The sequence below is a fragment of the Saccopteryx bilineata genome, chromosome 4, assembly GCF_036850765.1.
Source record: "Saccopteryx bilineata isolate mSacBil1 chromosome 4, mSacBil1_pri_phased_curated, whole genome shotgun sequence".
Lineage (NCBI taxonomy): Eukaryota > Metazoa > Chordata > Mammalia > Chiroptera > Emballonuridae > Saccopteryx > Saccopteryx bilineata.
The window spans coordinates 161436102-161458549 of record NC_089493.1 but is presented as its reverse complement, the minus strand read 5'-3'; the positions used below and the strand labels follow the sequence as shown (position 1 = coordinate 161458549).

Below are 22448 nucleotides of genomic sequence, written 5' to 3'. Positions count from 1 at the left end.
AGCTTGTTACTTCGTTTTTCAGCTCGTGAATTGAGTTTTTCATCTCTGTTTGATTTGTTTTTATAGTTTCAATTTCCTTGGACATATATTCTTTGTGTTCATTGAGTTGTTTTCTGAGCTCCCTATATTGCCTTTCTGTGTTTTCTTGTATATCTCGGAGGATTTTTAGTATTTCTATCTTGAATTCTCTGTCATTTAGCTCCAAGCTTTCCAATATATTAAATTTTTTCTCCATAGATTTTTCCTCATCTAGCTGTGTTACCTCTCTTTCTTTTGTATCCATGATATTTGATTTTCTCTTTTTTAATGGCATCTGAGGGTGGTTTTGTTGAAAGTATTAATGATATTTAATAAAGAATAAAAAGTTAAAAAAATAAAAAAAATAAAAAATCGAAAAGAGTGGTTTTTTTAAAAAAAATTAATAATGAAATAAAGAAAAATAAAATAAAATTAAATTTTAAAAAAAAAGGAAATTATTCCCCCCCTCCTTTTTTCCTCTCCTCTCCTCTCCCCTCTTTCTTGAGAAAATCTTGTGGTGGACTGTGAATTATAACAAACAATGCCTGTGATGGAGGGCCTGAATTGGGGAAAAGTAATAAAGGGGCAAAAAAGAAAAAAAAAAAAGGAAAAAAAAAAAAAGAAAAAAGAGCGTATGGACCCACAAAAAGCAAATAAGGAAAAAATTTGGGTCAAGAATAAAATGATTTGCTTTTAGGTGTTGGTTGTCTAAGAATTATGATGAGAGGAATAAGAGGAAAATGGAAAAATGGGGGGACAAATTAAAAACTTACTATTGTATTTAGTGGAACAAGAACTAGATAATATGGAGAGCCAGGGATGGGAGCACTGCTAGTGAGTTAAAAAGGTGAAGTAAAAACCCCCCAAAATGCCACAAACATAGATTTGAGTCCCAGATAAGATGATTTGTTTGTTATTGAGGTTTGAATGAGAGGAGATGTAAAGGAGAAAGGAAGAAACTAATATAGAGGGAGAAAAGAAAGAGAGAGAGAAAAAAAGAGGGAACCACTAAAAGAAGAAAAAAGAAAGGAGAGAGAGAGAGAGAGAGTTAAGGGTTTTGGAGTGCAACCCTCATAGAGAGAAAGGAAGAGAAGAGAAAAGATAATGGGAGATGTAACACTTATGGGTAGTATAGTTCAAGGAGAGGAGAGAGTATGACCGGTAGAGAGTTAATCGGCCAAATTGGAGGAGGAAAAAAAAGTATCAAGAATGAAGATAAGAGAAACAAACGAACAAATATAATAAAATGGGATAGGTTATAAAGTCTGCAGATTATTCTTGATTTTGAGAGGTTATCTTCTTGCTTTTTTTTTTTCTCTCCCTCTTCCTGGTCGGTGACTCTGTACCCCGGGTTCTGCCCCTTTGGCACGCTCAGGTAGAGGTTTGCAGTTGATAAGTCTCTATGGCAATGTCATGTATTGTGCTTTAGTCTCGTTGGGAGTCGAGGCTCATTAGCATTTATAGGCTCCGACAGTGAGAGAGTCCGTGTTCCTGGAGCCTTTCTCCTAGTCTTTCCTTCCTCAATTAGTAGCCTGATAATCCAGCTATGGGGTTGCTGCTGCCTCTGCCTGGATAGTAAGAGGCTCAAAGAGCTGGCAACTCCCCACTCTATTTCCACTCAGCACAGGGCTCTGGGTAAGGCTCAGTCAGTCAAAGCTGCTAGCATAATCAGGCGGGCTTTCCGCCCACTCAAAGACCTCTGGCTCTGCCACTCTGTCCAGTAACACAAGTGGGCACCCACTTCCGGGGCACTTGGAGGAAACTCTCACTCACTGTCTGCGACCAGGATATCAGGCCAGCAGTCTCACGCTCTGAGTGAAACCCCCATCCGCAGGGAAAAGTTGCAGCGTTGGAATTGAGTCTCGCTCCGTCCCCGTGCGCGGCTTTTGCAAGGTGCTGGGGCGGCTCGAGATTCCACTTTGGCCCACACAAAGGCCCCTGACTCTGCCCCTCTGTGTGATAACACGGGCGCGCACTGCCGAGGCACTCGGAGGAATTGCTCACTCCTTATCTGCGCGCGCAAACCAGGATATGAGGCCGGCCGCGGTTCCCTCTGAGTGAAACACCCTCCAGCACGGAAAATCTCCACCGTTGGAATTAGTTCTCACTCCCTCCCGTGCGTGGCTTTCCCAGGGCGCTGGGGCTGCTCAGAGACTCTGCCCTCGGCCCACAGAAAGGCCTCTGACCCTGCCTCTCCATGGGGCAACACGGGCACCCACTCTCGGGGCCTAGGAAGAAATTCTCGCCCACTAACTGCGCACCGACCAGGAGACCGGGTAAAATGGCCGTTCTGCTTGTCTTTCTTTGTTTGGGTTTGGCGCGAGTGTTAGCTTGTATTGCCCAGGTTGCCACAGGATCAGATTTTCCTCGGCTTGGATCTCCGTGCCACAGCCTGGTTCGGCCGTTTGTGCCGTGGCGGCCTGGATCTATTCACCCCCTTTGCCCGCCTCAGTTTCTATATTCACAGTTACCAGAGAAAGCCGCCCTGTTTAGGTTAGTGAGGAAGGCGGAGCACTTCTTACTCCCTATTTCCTTCGGGGTTTGGTTATATATTTAGCCAATTTTTCACTCAATCATACCTTTGGGTGTATTGAGAAGCATCTGGAAGCTCTAAGTATAGGTTTTTCTGTTTCTGGTTGAAGATCTTGTTGAGTTTTGGGGGAGATTTATCGGTAGCGCTTCCTACCCCGCCATTACTCTGACGTCATCCCGCTCATTAATTTTTTATAGCGCACGGACCCAAACACTTTGTGTTTTACCATGAAATCCATTGGCAATTTCAGCTTCTGTCTGAAAACACGTGCTATGATGTCAAGCCTATCCACCGGCAACTGTCCAGGAAATGAGAGTTGTTGTATATCATCCCAAGCTAGATTGCATGTGAATGTAATGAATAGGTATGAACGCCTGTAGTGACAAACATATGCAATTGCATCTTGAGCATACTCATGCATATGATGTGGACTGCCTGTATATGAAGATGGCAAAATCATTAGTCTTCCAACGTTAGTTGTATTACCGTCATTTACAACTACATCTCGCAAATGAAAGTATTCTTCAGAGCAAAGCTTGGTCTTATTCAAATGGATGAATATCAAATGTTCTGTTTCAATTTTTGCATACATATCTATGATGTATTGGTGAAACAATTGACAGCATTTGAAAATGTGATTGTCTTCATTCTCTCAAATCATTAATCGGTATGAATAATAGTTCATTGCACTGCATTTCATATTTGTTTCTTCACCACTGACTGGATTTATCATCATAACGTTGAAGTGATATCCATCATCACCATCCCAAAAAATGATTGGATATTGTAGGGCATCATAGCATTGATGAGTTTCTGCAAGTTTTGTCAATTGTTTGTTTCTCTGATGAAGAACAATATCTCTAGGTTGGAATTGATCTCCGACTATAACAATTGCCACTTTGTCTATAGTTGGAGCATTGAGTCTTCGCACATGTTCTCCAGCAGCCGTTTTGTCAGCATGAATAACAATCTTGTGTGTATCAGTGGCATCATGTCAACTGCTGTTTTGAACAAATGCACTAAATTGTTTTTTCGTAAAGAAGCTCTTGCAATTGAGAACGATGGACCTTTTCATGCTGGTAGAAATTCCACAGCGTGCATTCAATTCATCATTGCCATCACCAATGAAATACATTCATAGGAATTTATGTTGACCATTTGGGAATGGAAGCAGGGAGCCGGCTTTATGATACATTTGTCTTTTCACGTTGAAAGTTTGCATGAATTGAGCTGTTACGATTTCTGCACTGAACAACGTCATTTGGAAGCATGAGTTCTATTTCCTGATGTTAGATAGGAAATGCTTTGATTCAACAGTATATCCGGCAAGCAAAGTTTTTAATGGCTCTGGCTGTTCTCCAAGTCGAGGCAGTTTAATTTTTCCTGCAGTGCAACACATTCCTTTCATTTCTCCATTAAATTTCAGAGCCTTGCAATAAGGATACACTGCAGTCATAGTGCCCATGAGAACATGCGGGCTCAAACTATAATCATCAGCTGGGTTGTACCGGAATGCAAGGCGATTGTAATCGCATGATTGCTGAGCATGGAGTCGTGTTTGATGCTGATCTGCTGTTTCTCGTTGATGTCTTTCAGCCACTCTCAGCCTATCACATTCATTCTGTTGAGAACAAAGCAGATCTGAAGCTGCAGAACACGATCACCATGCTCTCAACAGTGCATCCTCAAGTCTGGCTGCATGTAAATGGATCGTAAATCAGAAACATTGAAATGGAATCATAAAATATTTAGTATAGCATGTGTTGCTTTTACATCCAACAGATGGTGCTGTTTTTCAAAAAAGCATGTTTTTACTTGTCACAGGTGTGACATCAATATCTATATAATAGTAGGTATATAAAAAAGAGCACATATTCGAATGCAACGTTGTGTCAAAATTTCAAAGCAATTGGTGAAGAACTTTCGGAGATTTAAGATTTTGAACAAACAATCATTTACATTTTTATTTATATAGATTATTTCATATTAATTTCTGTTTGCTTTTAAAAGAAAAATTTAATAGGTGACTGGCCAATCATAGCTGACATAAATCTTACAAAGCCATAACCATTGAAATCCACAAAGCTACAGCCCGAACTGGAAGATCAATAATTCTTCATAAAACATATAAAAATGAATAAAATTAAATTAGCATTATTCTTAACAACTTGAAACATGGGCCATTCTAGTCACTCCCCACCTATTTGTGAATAAAGACAATTTTTCATGATTTGAGAGCAGTAGAGAACAGGATTTACAACAGATCTTGTGCTCACTCAGGAAATGTTCTGCAGTGATATTGTAATCAACCAAGATGACAGAAATTGGCCTACTCCTTTTGAATATGAGCATAACGCAGTGGATTCTGGACATTTTGTGGAACTTATTTGCATCATTTTATCAAATCACAAATAGAAATCTGCTTAATACATCGCTGTTTCTGTCTAGGAGAAATAACCAGGTCTGTTCAGTAACTGAACAAAGCAGCACAGACTATTAGAGAACATTCTGGGAGTGGAAGAGAATGAGCATCTCAGAGGATTCAGTCACTTGCAACAGACTTTCACACTCATGACTGCAGTTTCTAAAACAACTTGGTTTTCTGATAAACAAGAACAGTGTCGCCTCCAAATGTGACTTATCAATCACCTGCATCAGAATCACCAAAGTTCTTGGAGGAAAATATGCAAATTCTCTGGGGAAGGAGTGCCAGAAATTTGTATTTTCATATTTTTTACAGGCCGACTAGGAAATGATGGAGTATGCAACGTCTAAGAAGCACAAAGCAATAGTTTTGTTCACCGTTCAGTCACAGACTAAGCTGTGAAGCAATTATGAAAACTAACATATGCTGAGCTCTGACTACATGCCAGGCATTGCTGCAAGCACTTTATGTAAGTTGTCTCATTTTATCCCCACTATAATGCTACAAGTGAGGGACTATTACTACTTTCCTTTACAGTGAGGGACACACTTGGGGAATGGAACATTCGAAATTACAACACAAGAAGTTTGACTAGAAGTAGTACACGCTCTACTGCAAGCCTACAAGAAAACAAAAGTTCAAGATCTTACTCATGAACCTTAGACATCTTCTAGTCTAAGAGCTGTCTTCTGAACTTGAACTGTTGATAGTAAGGAGCTAATAACTGCTGTGTCTTACATATTGAAAATATTTTTATATTTATGCAAGATTTTTCAGATTACAAGTATTCACACAAATGTCATGGATGATATCTTCTAGAAGTGATAAAGCTCTCTAATAATGTAGACACTGAAAGTTGGAACCTTCACTAAACATCATCTAATCTTACCAATTTTGAAGAACTGCCTGGCCTGATTCTGACCTACCTTCAGTTAACATACCTGTAAAGTAATCTGCTCACTTCTTCCATATATATAACTACCATCATTGACACAGTTTTATAAAAATATGGTTTGTTTTTTAGTGAGCTCATCATGAGTGGAAACAAAAACATAGTTCATGTCATAATTTCATGAAAATATTCTCATTGGTTATTTACTAAAAACAGAATACAGGAAGTCCCTGGGCTACAATGGTTTGAAAATGTTTAAGTATTTATATGCACAGAAAGGTAAAAATAAATACTGTTAAGATAAACATCTGTCTAAATTGTATTTAATGGGCAAATATCTTGTTCCACTTACATACAGATTCAACTTAGGAACAAAACTACAGAATCTATCTCATTCGTAACCCAGGGACTGCCTGTATATAAGACTCCAGCTCCATTGTTATCAACTAAAAGCTACAACACAGTTTTTTTTTTGGGGGGGGTGTTTTGTTTTGATTTGATTTGATTTTTCTGAAGTGAGAAGCAGGGAGGCAGAGAGACACTCCTGCATATACTCGACCAGGATCTACCTGGCATGCCCATGAGGGGGTGATGCTCTGCCCATCTGGAGTGTTGCTCTGTTGCAACCAGGGCCATTCTAGTGCCTGAGGTGGAGGCTATGGAGCCATCCTCAGCACCCAAGCTAACTTTGCTCCAATAGTGCCTTAGCTGTGGGAGGGAAAGAGAGATAGAGAGAAAGGAAATGGCACTTCTCCTGTGTGCCCTAACCAGAAATCAAACCCAAGACATCCACATGCCAGGCCGATGCTCCACCACTGAGCCAACTGGCCAGGCTACAACACATTATTTTTAAGAAGCATTTTGTAATTAAGAGTACTTTTTCTATACCACTTCACTAATCATGATGATGGGAATCCCAATCAAAAGGAAATTATCAGTGTCATAGCAAATCTTCTAACTTTGTAGTTGTGTAGGACACTTTTGTTGAATTCACATATTTTGTCCTACACATCAGTGTAATACAAAATAGCTCTTACTATTTTCTTCAAGTAAGTTAAATGTATTTTGCTGACTCTAATTTTTAAAAATTCCCCTGCCCTTCAAAGACTTAAATTTTTTTAAAGAAAAAGTGTTAATTTTGAGAAAGTTTATCTTGAAAAAGGTATTTTATCCAATAAAGCACAACTACTAACATTGGAAAGCTTATATAGAAGCTTATAGAAATAAAAGTAGTTTGCTGTCAAGTTTCCTAGAGAATTTTAACTAGAGAATTGTTTTAACCTCTTCTGAGCAAGGAGGGGAGCAAGAACACTCAAACTTACTCTGCATCTCTTAATACTCTTCTGGGTGCTTGTATATGTTATTTTGATTATTACACCATGAATTTTGAAAAAAATATTGCTAACCACCTTTTACATAGGAAAAGACTGAGATTTGATGAGGTTAAGTATTATACCAAAAGTCATCCAGTTAATAAGTGAGTCAAAGCTCCAGGGTCTTTCCCCACATACCACATTGTTTCCAGAGAAAAATGCTAGTAGCATATTAGTGAACCATGAAATCTGATTTGCATATAAACCTAGAGTGGCATTGTACAAAATACATTAGAGCTAACTTTTTAATTCTAAATACTGCATTTTCATAGAGAGACAGTCTTTACAGACTGTCAGTTGTTAATCCATGAATTGATTTGAAAGAACAAACATTCTGACATATTGTTCAGTGACCCAGATAGACGCTATCCAGGGAGTAATTCTGGTTTCTCTCACACAGGCAATATCAAGTGAGGCAAAAGTAGGTTTTCTCTCCAATGAGACCATCACAATACTTTAATGTAAAAGAATAGCAGACCAGCCCTGGCCAGTTGGTTTAGTGGGTAGAGCGTTGGCCCAGCATGCAGACATTCCAGGTTCGATCCTGGTCAGGGCACATATGAGAAGTGACTATCTGCTTCTCTTCCCCTTTCTCTCCTCCTTCTTTCTCTCTCTTCCCCTCTCGCAACCAATGGGCTTCACTGGTTCGAGCTGCAGCCCTGGACGCTGAGGATAACTTGGTTGATTCGAGCATCAGCCCCAGACAGCAGTTGCCAGGTGGATCCTCATCAGGGCATATGCAGGGGTCAGTCTCCCTATCTCCCCTCCTCTCACTTAAAAAAAAGGAATAGTAGACTGCTTATTAACGTAGCAATTGGTGTGAGCTGGGACTGTGCAGGAAAAGGGGTTTTGCATTAGGAATTTCCTTTAAAAAATGAAGTTACAAATGAAAACAAAGCCTGTTCAAGTCTTGTGACTAATATCACACTTGAGCTACACCACTGACCTCTTCCTGATCCTAGACAATGCAAAAAGACATGAAACAAAAAGGTAAAGTTAGGAGATACATCACTCACTGAAGACAAAGTGGGGTGTGTCATTAAAGCTTATTAAAGGAAACTACTATTGTCATTCTTCAGGTTCCTCTGGTTTTAGTTTTTTAAACCCACTCCTCTGTAAATTTACACAGATACACAACATGTAGGAAACCAGTTCATTCCTCATTTTTCATTTATTTAAACAGATGAATATTCTGCCTCAGGAGCCAGAATCTGCTGCCTTATATAATTGAGGTAGAGGTGTGTGTGTGTGTGTGTGTGTGTGTGTGTGTGTGTATGTGTGTGTGTGTGTGTGTGTGTGTGTGTGTGTAAGAGAGAGAGAGAGAGAAAGAGAGAGAGAGAGAGAGTCTCTGTGTGTGTTATGTACTGTTCTGTGTGTGAGAAGGGGCAGGTAGAAATCCCGAGGAGCTAGGCAGAGTTGCTACCTCCCTTACAAAGCTACTGTCTGGGAGAGGGGGTGGGGACTAGACCAACCCATCACCCCACCGCATGCCAGCCTCACACACGAATCCTTCTCCGTCATGTTCCCTGGGAAATTTCCCCCAGATTAGGAGAGGGAAAACAGTAAGGCGGGTCTGCCTCGGAAGGCGAGTTTGTAACATTACATACAGCACAAAGGACTGAAGAGTGCGCTTTCACATCCTCGGAGCTCCGCTCACTTTGTCAGCTCTACACTTCAGCACCACGGAGAGCGGCACCTCCCTGGCTACCACCCATGGGGAGTCGGATTCCCAGGACTCAACACCGGATTCTGGTCATCTAGAGGAGGGACAAGCCTGCGTATTTCGCCCTCAATGTAAGCAGCTATGATAATTCTTTCATATTGATTTCTTTCAGTAGAGATCCTTATCTCGCTGAAATATGGAATTAAACTTTTACTTATTAGCCTTCTCCCTCCTGTACATTGCTTAGATTTTTAGATATAAACCTGGATCTGAAATCTTTCTGATTTGTTGGGTTGATAGAGGAATGTTTTACTTCTCATTGAAAGTCTTAAGTTTACAAAGCTATTTAGAAATAGACAACTCATGCTGGTAGCCCAGTCCTTTTGTGCTGGAGTGTAGTATTAAGCCTAGAAGAGAGTATTACGTCGTCTCTTCTCCTAGTTCACTTACAGGCAGTTTCTTAATTTGATTTTTTTTGTGTGGTTGCATTTATCTTAATGTAAACAAGAGGATAGGATGAGGAAGAAGTCTATATTCTAATAAGTAGGCACTATTAAAGAACAGATGAAAAGAAAGAGATTTTCCTTTTTCTTTCCTTTTCTTTGTGAAAATATGTCTTTTAGACATCCATTTCAACATAATGAATGTGCTCTTAATAAAAGATCTAATCTGGGTAGGGTTTTGTCACAGCTTTGAAACTGTGGAACATAAAATCTTCCTCTTTAAGTTTGAATTTGTAAATCCATTTAAGTACAGCTGAGTTGACATAACCAAGATGTGTTTGCCATTAATTGTAATTTAAAGGCTTAATGGATTCAGGGTAGATTTGAAAGAGGCAATAATGATTGACCCTGTCTGGTGGCACTCTATGAATTTTTGGCTCAGAATGCCACCTGCTGGTGGGTCTTATTTTTGAAGCACTGGTCACACATCAAGTTTATGAATGAATTGATATTAAATTCAGAATATTCATTATGGGTATGACTGAAACTCATTCTCTAAGATCTTTTAAACAATGACATTGATTCAATTATTTAATAACTTTTGAAGGTTCTATGTCACAATTAAAATTTCATAGATATTTATTTCCAAAAACACTTGATCCTGAGTTTAGAGGATGTAGCCTAGCTAACTCCTTTAGGCAGTAATTAACCCAGAAAAAATCAGGACTACTTGGAGCATCACTGAGACTAATTGAAGATTCATGTGGTATCCTGCAAGAGAGCTGCCAAAATCTCTTGCTTAGAAAAAGCAATCAGCATTTATCCCCAAATAAATATTAAGCAAGTTATATTTTTCAGGATTGTCATTTCACAATTCAAGAGCCTCTCTTACTTTTTTGGATTTTTACTTCATACTTTCTTATTAAAGAGGTCAATGAAACAATCAAAAGGTTTCACATGTTTATTTTATTATAAGACAACTCTTTGATGGGGGTGGAGGACATAACTATTAGAACATATTTCAGCTCTGTCTGGAGCTATACATAATGAGATTTAAACATCCAGGTTCATAATTTCCCAGTTCCAAATAGATAAATATGGATTTTAAAAAAAGTAGTAGTAAAAAAAAAAGCACATACAACACACTAGTTATACTTGGATGGCTAATATATATAGTACTATGAAAATACTGAGATAACCTCTTCTGCAAATATTTAGAGAAATGATGATTTGGTGGAAAAAATATTGTTGATAAAATAATTTATTAACATTCAGGAATACTATATAATATTTTCAATCCAAAGTACAATAGAAAAGAAAATCCTACATTAATAGAATTGCTTAGAAAACATATTTTGATATAATACATAGGACCTGACTTTATCAGTGAATTCACATATTCATGGTAATAAATAGGTGGATATCTTTTTTTCGTTTATTCAAAATACATGTGTTATACAAGCAGATTATTGTCTGTAGCTTAGGGGCAACTTGTATGCTTTAGATCCACAATTATTATAATTGTAGTAAACTAAAATACTTAATATTATCCAAAGTTAGTAGAGCACTTACTAGGCACTGTAATTTATATACATTATCTTATCTTGACTTCAACAAATTAAGAAAGATAATACTTAGAAATAAATTGGATGCCTCTAGAAATACATACATTAAAAATTTTAGGAGTATAATGCAGAAGTGAAAATACCTCAGTTTTCTGCCCCAGTCACCCACAGGACTTAATACACACTCTGATATTAGCTGTCACACGCAGCAACATATGGATCATTATTTATAATTGGAAACTAGTTTTTGCATTAGTACTCAGTTATAAATATGACAGTAGTTAAAAGATTACATGGCTCCTGTATTTGTAAGAATTAAACCACTGGTAAACATTAACACCTCTATTTTACTGGTTTTCTGTAATGACCAACCCAAAGCCAAGTATTTAACAATGCCCCATAGGCCAGGCATCAGGAGCACTAGATGCCAGGTACATATACACCATATCAAATAATTTTATCAGCAATATATTATAGTCCCCCATCCTCAAGGATCCTGAACTCTAATGGAAAATTTTACAATCTAAAGAAACAGAAAAATGCAGGAGGAAGATGGCTGGCAGCAGTATAGCAGCCAAAAGCATGGGTGTTCAAGTCAGATACATCCTACTCCTGCTAGTACATCTGCTACTCACAAGTTGTGTATCTTTGACAGAGCGGTTAATCTATCTGAGCCCCATTTCATTATCTATTGAATGGGAATGACATTAGCACCTATGTCGTGCAGTAGTTAATGAAATTTACAACGATAACATATGTTAAAGCACTCAGCATGGTACTTGCAATATGGTCAATGGGCCATAAATGCTAATCATTATTATTGGTCAATGATAAAAATAGCAAAGCCTATCATATGATTTGTACAAATTTCAAATAATTTATATAAAGTGTTTAGTACAGTGTCTGGCACATGGCAAATGTGTAATATATGTTCATTACCATCATATAGTCATTTAGAAAAACAGTCAAACTAAAAAATAACAGTGTAGAGTAAAATGTTATCAAATTTATAATCATTTACCTAAGTGTACGGATATGTAAGGGTTTGATCATTGCTGTAATGGACATTTGTATATAGATTTATAGTACTCAGGATATTTAATGTTCATGATATACATTATGTCATCATCTCTGTGGCTGAAGCACACGGAGGATAGATTTTATGGTTCTCTTTCCACTGGCAAGAGAGCTAAGGTTTGAAAAAGATTTCAAATCACTTGATTTAGTCACTGCTGCCCTGGACTAAAATTCAATATGCACACTTGCACAGACCAGAGCTGGGTTTTCCCGGGTGACTGGCCTGACTCTTGGATTTTGTGTGCTTCTATATTCAGTTATGGAATGTTACAGACTGAATTGGTTTCAGGCTTGAATAATTTCCACAGAGACCTGTGGTGCACGTACCAATTTTAAAAAGAAAAATAACAACAAATATCTCTAAGAAGACACTTTGATTAAGTGGCCTTTCTTCATCAGTAATTAACAACAATCCCTGTCTCAAAAAGACTCTGTGGTCATGCTCACTGCAGCCTGAGTTAGGGTGCAGAATTCACTTTCCATGGATCGCTGGCATCTAGCTGCCTGGACTGGCTGATGCATCTGTGAGAGCAGCTTGATAAAAATAGCCACTGAGAGATTAAGAGGGAGTTTAATAATCAGTCCTCCTCTCAAATATGGTTTTGTTTCCACTAGAACCCTCTTCTCAATGACATCAAATGTCAATGTATGCATATATGAAATATGAAAACCACTATCTTGAGGTATTTGATCAGTTATTATCTCAATAATACATGCAAATAAAAAGGTATTTGCATTCAAAGTTCATTTTTAAGAAAAATATTAAAGTATGGGCAATCAAATGCTAATTTCACTTTAGGGAGAATCCTTTTGCTCTTTACTGGCCCTAAAACTGCAACAAGATGCCCAGAGTCCAGCAGAGAAGCACATTGATCCCTGCGTGTGCGTTCTGGCTACCAGCTATTGTGGACCAAAGAAGCTGCTCTCGCTGACGTATCTTTTGCAGATTTTTTCCCCCTGTGAAACATATGGCTAAAGCCTAACTAAAGTTAAGATTAAGTAGCAAGGATGTGGTAGCCTAATATATATATTAATGGGTCTATAAATATTTAAGTAGGGGAAATAGGGGGAGCTGGTAACAGGGTAGAAATTTTCAGCTGTGAGATGAATAAGGTCTGAAGATCTAATATAAAACTTGGTGACTATAGTTGTTAACACTGTATTATACAATTGAAATTTGTTAAGAATAGTATTTAATATTCTCATATATATCGATATATGTATATATTCATACATACGTACATGGCAATGAATATATTATGGCTACCTGATGTGATTCCTTTCATGATGTATACATATATAAAATCACCACCATATATGCTTTAAATATTGTACTCTTTTATTTGTTGGTTATACCAGAGAGACTGGCACAAAATTTCTGGAGGCTCAGCATTGGTCCATGGACCAGCATTTGAAAACCACTAGTTTATACCTTAAGAAAGCTGAAAAATAAATGTTTAAAAAACATCATTAGAGGGATATCAGGGTAAAAGGCCTCCATCAATATCAGGATCAATTCATGTGGCTCCAGGGTCTGCTGTGAAACCCCTATGTTGGAAGCAACCTCATTGAGCAGCATGGCCCATTACATGCTTGTATGCATACATGACTTGAAGGCCCGTAAGGTTTCATCAGTACCAAATTCTGCTAGGAAAGGGGAACTGACAATTCTGTGTGCATCCTAATGGACCTCAACGTTGAGGCTTTAAAAGCTGGGAAAAAGAGGCTTGTTAATTTACCTCTGGGTGTCTGCTTTCAAGGTCATTTGAAAAAACACATGTCAACTGGGAAGGACATTTTAACTTCTGACAAATACTAGATATACATAATTATTACAGAAACATCAAGATATGTATGATGCTGTGTTCTTATGCAGAAATTATTTGCCCTAAAGTTTAGTCCTTTTGCTTCACCTACCACAGAGTCTCCACCTAAAAAATGAGACCTTGATAATACCTTGATTTTTATGGTTATTTGTTTAATCAGAGTAATTAACAAATAATACTTTAACATCCTTTACATTTGTAGGCTGTAGAATCTATGATACTCATGTGGACTGTGAATTTAGATTGGGTACTTATGTGTTCCTTGTGAAATGGTTCAGTAGTTATTATATTTCCTTTGAATTAATCTCCCCACGGCTTGTTGCTGTGGAATAGCACACACCCTTGACCTTGGAGTCTGACCTAGTCTCCCTCTTGAGCAGACCTCTAATGGAAAAGTGATGTGGAGTCGAGCTCAAGCTCCTTCCAGGACAGCTGCCATTTCATCTCTGACACACTGTCAGATGTCCTTGGGTAGAAACTGCCTTTTCTTGGGTAGAGTTGTGATGTTTAAGTCCAGAAGGGTGCTCCTGAGAGGGACAGAAGTGTCATCACAGGACAAGCTGAGTAATTCTATGAGAAAGATTATTAGTCTTTTGTGGCTCAATCCCCACCTGAGTCTGTGTATCCAGATGACAGACCTTGAAACTGAATTCATAACATCCCCTGACCAAGGCCCCTTGGAAATGACAATGAGGTGAACGCTTAGCTTTCAACTCAGTCACCCCCTCTCCTTTTGGAAAACCTGTAATAATAAATCCCTGCACCCTATGTGTGACTCCCACCTCTGCAGGACTCCCAACCTATGGCCTGCTCTGGCATCAGTAAGAGCCTCTCTCCCTGGAATGACAGAACTGTTGAGAGTAATGGGCTCAGAAAGAGCTCATGAACTTGAATGCTAAGACTCTTTTCCCCAGTAATTTTCTACCAAAGTGCTCTTTAGAAAAGAACATGGCAGTTCAGACGTTCTTCCTAAAGGAGCACAGAGCTCCCTATTAGGGTGTAACACCCACAGCTGCCTTTGGAGGGAGTTGCCTATAATTACTCCTTTCGCGTTTTGCAGCTAAAGAAGCTGCTCCACTGAATAGTTGAACAGCTTTTCCCAAGAAGTGTGACTAGGCCCAGGCAGGATGAGAGTGCAAATTCTGACCTGCAAGATAGGGCTTTATACCTGATAGGGCTTACCCTTAAAGACCTAAAATCAAAGGGTACGGGTAAATCAAATGGTGAAATGAGCAGAAAATGAAATAAAGCCCCAAATGTTTAATTGATGAGGGTGGCACTTGTTACATCACCATACAGGTGTCAGGACCCTGCTCTACAACACAGCTCTACACATACCATGTGTACATTCACATCTTCATCTACTTTTAGAAAACTCTCAAAACATTAGGTTTAATTGAAAAGCCTTCCTCTATGATTACTTTATTTTTCACTAATGGCTTAAGTGAAATACTGAGTATTCTTAATGCACCAGAGACAGGACCAATAACAAATAGTCAGGAACATGGAAAATAGTTCAAAACAAATCCCCAAGTTCTTACTGTCTAGAACAAATTCTCTTATTGAAATGTATGCCATTCTAATATTACTTGAGTAATATGAGTGGGGACAGGTTAAAAAAGGAGAATAGGAAGTATGGTAGGGCCAGTGAGAGAATCAGAAAAGTTTAAAATGTTTGTATAGAATTAGGAAACATCTGGCCCAGACCCTCTATTTTATAGTTAAAGCATCTTGAGCTGGGACCTGCTCATGATCGGAAGGCTAGCTGGAGAGGAGGTATCTGGTTCAGGCTCAAGTCACACTACAGCTGTTATTTTCTCTGGCCTACTACTTTAAAACATTAGGTCAATTGTCCAAAGTCACAGTGCTGGCAAAAGTGAAACCAGGATTCTGACTCTGGGCCTTCCGACCTCAAAGCCTGTCTCTCAGCCCCACTGTCTCAGGATCTTCATCTGAATAAAGGAATAATACTATCTGCCTCAAAGGGTTAATGCAAGAATTACACCAATAATACGATGACGTATAGTAACTTCTTAGTATAGCTCCTGGCATATAATTGGTGCTTAATAAATGTTAACTGGTATTACTAGTAGTATCAATATTAACCTCTGCCACAATGGAAAGAACAAGTTAGAAATGAACCTAGCATACAAACTGACCTGTTGTTCTCCCATCCATATAAAAACCCAGGTTCAATCCTAAAAAGTTACAGCTAGATTTTTTTCAGGAGCGCTGTTATGTGGCCATCAGTAAGTGAACTAGTGCTCCCTGACACACCCTGCTCTTCTATAAGGGCTCAGGCTCCACAGGAGAGCAAGCACAGTCCCCACACAGGAGAGCAGACTACAGAACAGGATGTGTGGCCAGCTTGCATGCTGTTGCAATTTGTCATTTGAAGCAATATAACTGAACCAAAGGCAGCAGCCTCCACGGTGGCCATCTCTATGGCACAGCCTTGGAGAACTGGGCATGCCAATAGGCGGGGGGGGGGGGGACTGAACCAACACTGACAGTACTTCCTACATGCATGTTATCTCATTCATTCCTCCTATGGACCCTACAGCTCACAAAAAATTATTCCCATTGTATCAGTAAAAGTGCAGAGAAGCATTGTACTAAAGCTCAGAGAAGTTATACCACATGCTCAATGTTGCATAGACGAAAACAGAGCTGACAGCCTTGCCCTGTGTCTGCCACGTCAGTCCCTAACCCACCACATCCATCACCATCACACTCTACCTAACCCACATTTCAGCTCGGCCACCGCTCCTCCCCCAAAGGGGCACAGATGCTGGATAACTAATTCAATACTTCCAGTTGAGTAAGAACAGTTCAGGTTCCAATCTGTCTTCATCTCAGTGGCAAAACAATTATTCCCATAAAATTTCATAATTTCTCCTAAAATTCCCATCTCAACATTCTTTTTTATCTCAATCATGTGTGTTTGCTCTGCCCCCGGGAACCCACAGGCCTATGGGAGACTAACCGAGCATCTTGGCCTTGTCACCCCTCAGGTTGGGGAGCAGCACCTTCAAAAACATGCAGCGCCGGCACACGACACTGCGGGAGAAGGGCCGCCGCCAGGCCATCCGGGGTCCGGCCTACATGTTCAACGAGAAGGGCACCAGCCTGACACCCGAGGAGGAGCGCTTCCTGGACTCGGCCGAGTATGGCAACATCCCAGTGGTCAGGAAAATGCTGGAGGAGTCCAAGACCCTCAACTTCAACTGTGTGGACTACATGGGGCAGAACGCACTGCAGCTGGCTGTGGGCAACGAGCACCTGGAGGTCACAGAGCTGCTGCTCAAGAAGGAGAACCTGGCGCGGGTGGGGGACGCGCTGCTGCTGGCCATTAGCAAGGGCTACGTGCGCATCGTGGAGGCCATCCTCAGCCACCCGGCCTTCGCGCGGGGCCAGCGCCTGACGCTCAGCCCGCTGGAGCAGGAGCTCCGCGACGACGACTTCTATGCCTACGACGAGGACGGCACGCGCTTCTCCCACGACATCACGCCCATCATCCTGGCAGCCCACTGCCAGGAGTACGAGATCGTGCACATCCTCCTGCTCAAGGGCGCCCGCATCGAGCGGCCCCACGACTACTTCTGCAAGTGCAACGAGTGTACCGAGAAGCAGCGGAAGGACTCCTTCAGCCACTCGCGTTCCCGCATGAATGCCTACAAGGGACTGGCCAGTGCTGCCTACTTGTCCCTGTCCAGTGAAGACCCTGTCCTCACCGCGCTGGAGCTAAGCAACGAGTTAGCCAGACTAGCCAACATTGAGACTGAGTTCAAGGTAATTCACCACTCACCACCCTGCAGGCAGCTCGCGCAGTGGGCTCTTCCAGGTGTGTCCAGTGGCCAAACGAGTGTCTTTGGTCTCACACAGGGTGAAGCTGGGGGTCTTGTCTTTCAGGCTGACAGGGAGGGAAGGCTCCTCCTCAACCTGTGTCAGATGTAGGCCTGAAAAAAATAAAACAGAGCCCACAAAGTGGAATATTTGAAACCACATAAATGCGGTGAAGAGGTGGCACACACAAATCCACGCAGGAAAGACCAGCAACATGCAGGCAGGGCACACTGTGGCTCTGGTGTACAAGCCTTGGCTCTGCCCCGGGAGCTCAGGGGAGCCCAGAAACCCTGGGCTGCTTTCCTGGTCCAGCGCTTGGTGTTCTCACCTGCACGGTTTTGATGTGCCCTGTTCACAACTCTGTCCCAGCCAGACTGTGCTGATCCTAGGCTGTCTCATAGCTAATGCTAGAAAGACTTGGCTGCAGCCTTTGTCAGTCTAGCAAATTATTGCTGTTGTCCTGTCAAAGCGCTGAGGAGAAGGTATGTGAAAATAAAAATAACACTGTAGAGTTGGGCTTGTCCCTCCAGCAGATGAGCATGGGGCCAAGCCCTGTAAATCAGCCACCCTGATAACAGCTAGGCCTACCAGGCTGGCCCAGGGAGAGCCATCTTCAAAATCCATTATTCCATACTGGACCTATGTCTCTCCCGTCAACTGACATTCCCCTGAAAGAGAAGACTGAGACCTAATGCTTTTGGCAGTGTTTAACAATAATTAAAAGCAAACATTAGTGAGCACTCACTGTGTGCCAAAGACTAATTGCCTTAATACAGGGGTCTCAAACTCGCAGCCCGCGGGCCGCATCCCCGCCGAACAATTTTGTGCGGCCCGCAGACTAATCCACGAAGTTCAAAATATTTTGGATAAAATTAAGTAAGCCTAGGGGCCTACTTGTATTTTTTCATTTCTCTAGCATCCTAGCTAGATATTAGCTTAGTTAACAGCAGTTGTGATGCGAACTACAGTTTCTGGTCGTTTTGTGACACTGAGTAAACTGCATGTACGATTGTGCTTGTTGTACTGATTTTTTTTTGTTTTCAACTGCAGTGAGAAAAGTGTTGCGTAACAGTTGCCTTTTGTAGACCTAGTGCGGCCCGCCGAATGGCTGTGATCTTGCTCTGTGGCCCACATGCTGAGTTGAGTTTGAGACCCCTGCCTTAATATGATGTTGTTAAATCTCTTCAAAACCCATTGATATGGATACCATTATTATCTTCATTTTATATGAGGGCACAGAGGTAGAGAGATATCATATAGCCAATATGCAGCAAAGCCATTAATCTAATCTAGGCACTCGAACATCAGAACCAGCTCTTAGCCATTATGGGAAATTGCAAATCAGAGGCCTTTTCCATGCACTGGGCTTCTCAGTTTTATCTGTCTTTCTCTGAACAGTGGGGAAATTCTCCACTGCATAAGGTAGGGCTGGAAGAGGAGGAGCTACAGCTGAGCTCATAGTTCTCACCCTGCCCTTCCATCAGAGCCTCTGATGCCATGCAGCATATTAAAGATGGGCCACATGTGGGGCTGACAGAGAACTGGGAAAAGAGTCCCCTGCAGGAGACCAGTTCATTGCCCAAACAAGATGTCAGTGTAAGAGCTGCCCCTGCACAACCACAATCAGATGACTGTGGATGGGTACCAACCCACAGCAAGGGAAGCCCCATGGACCGCATCACTCAGGGGGATCTCAAAGACTGAAACAACTGGGCAGGGCCTTGCTGAGCAGGAGCAGCTGGATCAGCAAGGAGAGAGGTGAGCACTCGGAGGAGGCAGGTGAAGGTGAGGTCCAGAGCGGCCCACAGCGGGCAGGAACTGATGAGAAGCCCCAGAGGGCCAGCCTCCAGAGGCACGCAGGGCAGCTGCAGAAGAGATGAGTGGGGGCAGACACCAGAGGGCCCTGGGTGTCAGACTGGGCACGTTGGCTGCTATCGTGTAGGACAGGGAAAGCCGCTGAAAGTTTGTGATTAGGGGACTAAAGTGATGAAAGCTAGAGTTCTGAACATAAACTTGACTGGGGGTGAGATGGACTAGAGGACCTGGAGTGTGGGGCACTGTGGCTGAAGAGGGGCACGACTTAGCTGTGCATGTACAAGGAAGGCCATGGGCCTCTCTGTAGGGATGGGACCCCTGCAGCCAGGGCCAGAAGGACCAGGCCAACAGGAAGCTGCAGGGCACTAAAAATTGTGAAAAATGCTACCAAATTAACTAATTTTATTTCATCTGTCCCCCTATCTTGGACCCATCTACTGAACTGGAGACAGTTCCCTAAATCCTGCCTCTTTCATAGCCTCATCTAGAATAACTGGTGAATATAGATGTAGAGATTCCCCAAAGAAGCTCACAAGAAATGTAGCTATTGCCTCTTCCTTCCTTGTTTCTATACAATAAACTCCACCTACCAGCAATAAGGCCTATGATGCCCCAAGGAAGCTTGGTGGAATGTTACTCTACCCTGGGCTTCTGACTGAATCTGCATATAGGTCGCATAAAAGAAACAGCTAAGCCGTTTAATTAGACATTTCTGGCCAAGGGAAAAATAAATTCAAGGAAAAAAATGGTTTGAATCAGATTATCTGGATATTCGCACAATTCTCCTACAGTCCTGAAACCCAGGAGCATGCCAGTCTTACTAAATAAAATGATGCTAGACTAACCTTTGACATTACATCTGGGCCATTTGTTTCCTTTTACTAAAACCCAAAGTCTGGCATATTTTAGCATATATAGTATCTAAAATTATAAGTTTGCTAAAAGTATTTACTGTGATATTTTGATTTAAAAAGTAAATTTTATGGACAATTAAGAACACTACTAACAGGAGGACACATCCTTTCTACAATGCAATGATTTGAGCAGATAAGAATACATACAAATACACATTCACTGGTTATTAACATCCTCCTAATTACCTTTGTCTGAAATAATGTCTGTCAGATTGTTGACAAAGGGTGCATTATAAATTAACATAAATGTTCCTTTAGAACTTTATTACTTAGTCAACTATCCTTGCATGTGCACTCCTGGCATCATACATCTTCTCAGAGAAGTGAGCAGCCTAGCAAGAGGGAAGTCAAAGTGTAACAGAAGAAGAAATCATGTGGTCTAAAATGCCCCCTTTAAGAGTCTGTACTGCTTCAAAGGGACTATGCATTACTGACTGTCGCCATCGGATGACCCAATGCCATCAGATTCTCAATGGAGATGTCATATGTCATCCTCCAGAGCCTCTAAAACACTCACCCTGGGAGTGACTCTTTCTGATTAACAGTAGGCATAAACACCTGGATTCAGCTGCCAAGGCTACTGTTTTTGGAGTCATTTTAATTCACCACCAGAATAGAGTCTCATCCTTAGCAAGAAGTAGAGTCAATGTCAAGGTCTAAATTGTGGTTGGAGTCAGAGGCCTACTAGAAAACCACTATTGTTAATGTGGAGATGATATAGCTATTCAAAGATTTCCTTCTGCCTTTCTAATCTTCTTCAGTCCACAAAAATATTAAAGCTCAATGTGGCCACTGAGGCCTTCCCAGTATCTTGAATGGTGTCCAGTATTCTAGTAGGCATTCCATAAATACTTAATGAAGGAAATGAAGGAAATCCTAAAAGGATAATCCTTTCAACTGATAAAGCAAGCAATTACATTTATCTATGGTTTAAACCAGGGGTAGTCAACCTTTTTATACCTTCCGCCCACTTTTGTATCTCTGTTAGTAGTGAAATTTTCTAACTGCCCACCAGTTCCATAGTAATAGTGATTTATAAAGTAGGGAAGTAACTTTACTTTATAAAATTTATAAAGCAGAGTTACAGCAAGTTAAAGCATATAATAATAATTACTTACCAAGTACTTTATGTCGGATTTTTGCTAAGTTTGGCAGAATAAATCTTTATAAAACAACTTACTATAGTTAAATCTATCTTTTTATTATACTTTGGTTGCTCCGCTACCGCCCACCATGAAAGCTGGAACGTCCACTAGTGGGCGGTAGGGACCAGGTTGACTACCACTGGAACTTTAAACTCTTCCTGCATGTGTGGTTTTAATGGACATGGTGAAATGGGGAAGCTCTAATGGTTACAATGTGGTTGAAGGGATAAAGCAAGCCATGTTAAATAACTAAAGAGTAATCATTTGCTACACTGCCTGGTGCCAATGACCACTGAAGTCCTGGAGGGCAGAGTGTGTCTTCTTGGTCTGGCCTATACAGTACCTACCCCATGGAGTCTGGGAGCACTGCCCACAAACGACAGTTTGGTTGATGGGTTTGTCTATGCAGTGGGAGACAGAGAAGGGGCAGACCAACATGGGAAGGACTGTTTGTTTGGAGGTGTTTCACTGATGGAGTAGGCTCTCTCTAAGTAGAGGTACCTGGTAAAAAATAAGGAACTTGTCTATCTCAGCTGAGTTACAACTTCTGCCACCAAGAACATGATAAGATCTCTCCATTTCTCCTGAATGACTCTGCTTGGTTTGCTTTACTGGTCATCTTTCTGATAAAATGCTCAGATATAGCTATTGTCTTCCCCGTTAAATTCCAGGCATTCGGCCTTTGTGTGTTGTTTATCCATGGCGCTGTTGTTTCAAAAGGATTGTAGGTACTAAATCTTTCTTCCAATTTAGAATTGTGCCAACAGCACAGCCTCACAGGGGTGGGAGGGGATGGAGAATGAAAGGACAAAAGGACAAGAGAATATTGTAGAACGAGGTTCGGGGCTTTAAAAGGAGGAAGCAGGATGGCGACTGGATGTAACCTCTTGCTCTGTCATCTTTTGCTTAAATT

At 41.0% G+C, this 22448-nt stretch overlaps 1 protein-coding gene across 1 annotated transcript in view; it reads left to right on the top strand.

The window, feature by feature from the left end:
* Window positions 1-8918: 8918 nt before the first annotated feature.
* Window positions 8919-22448, top strand: part of TRPC7 (transient receptor potential cation channel subfamily C member 7) — a 147081-nt gene continuing 133551 nt past the window's right edge. The window contains exons 1-2 of the mRNA XM_066277151.1: window positions 8919-9035; window positions 16830-17607. Of these exons, the coding sequence (XP_066133248.1) occupies window positions 9034-9035; window positions 16830-17607 (780 nt within the window). The 5' untranslated portion in view covers window positions 8919-9033. The remainder of the gene's footprint in view (window positions 9036-16829; window positions 17608-22448) is intronic.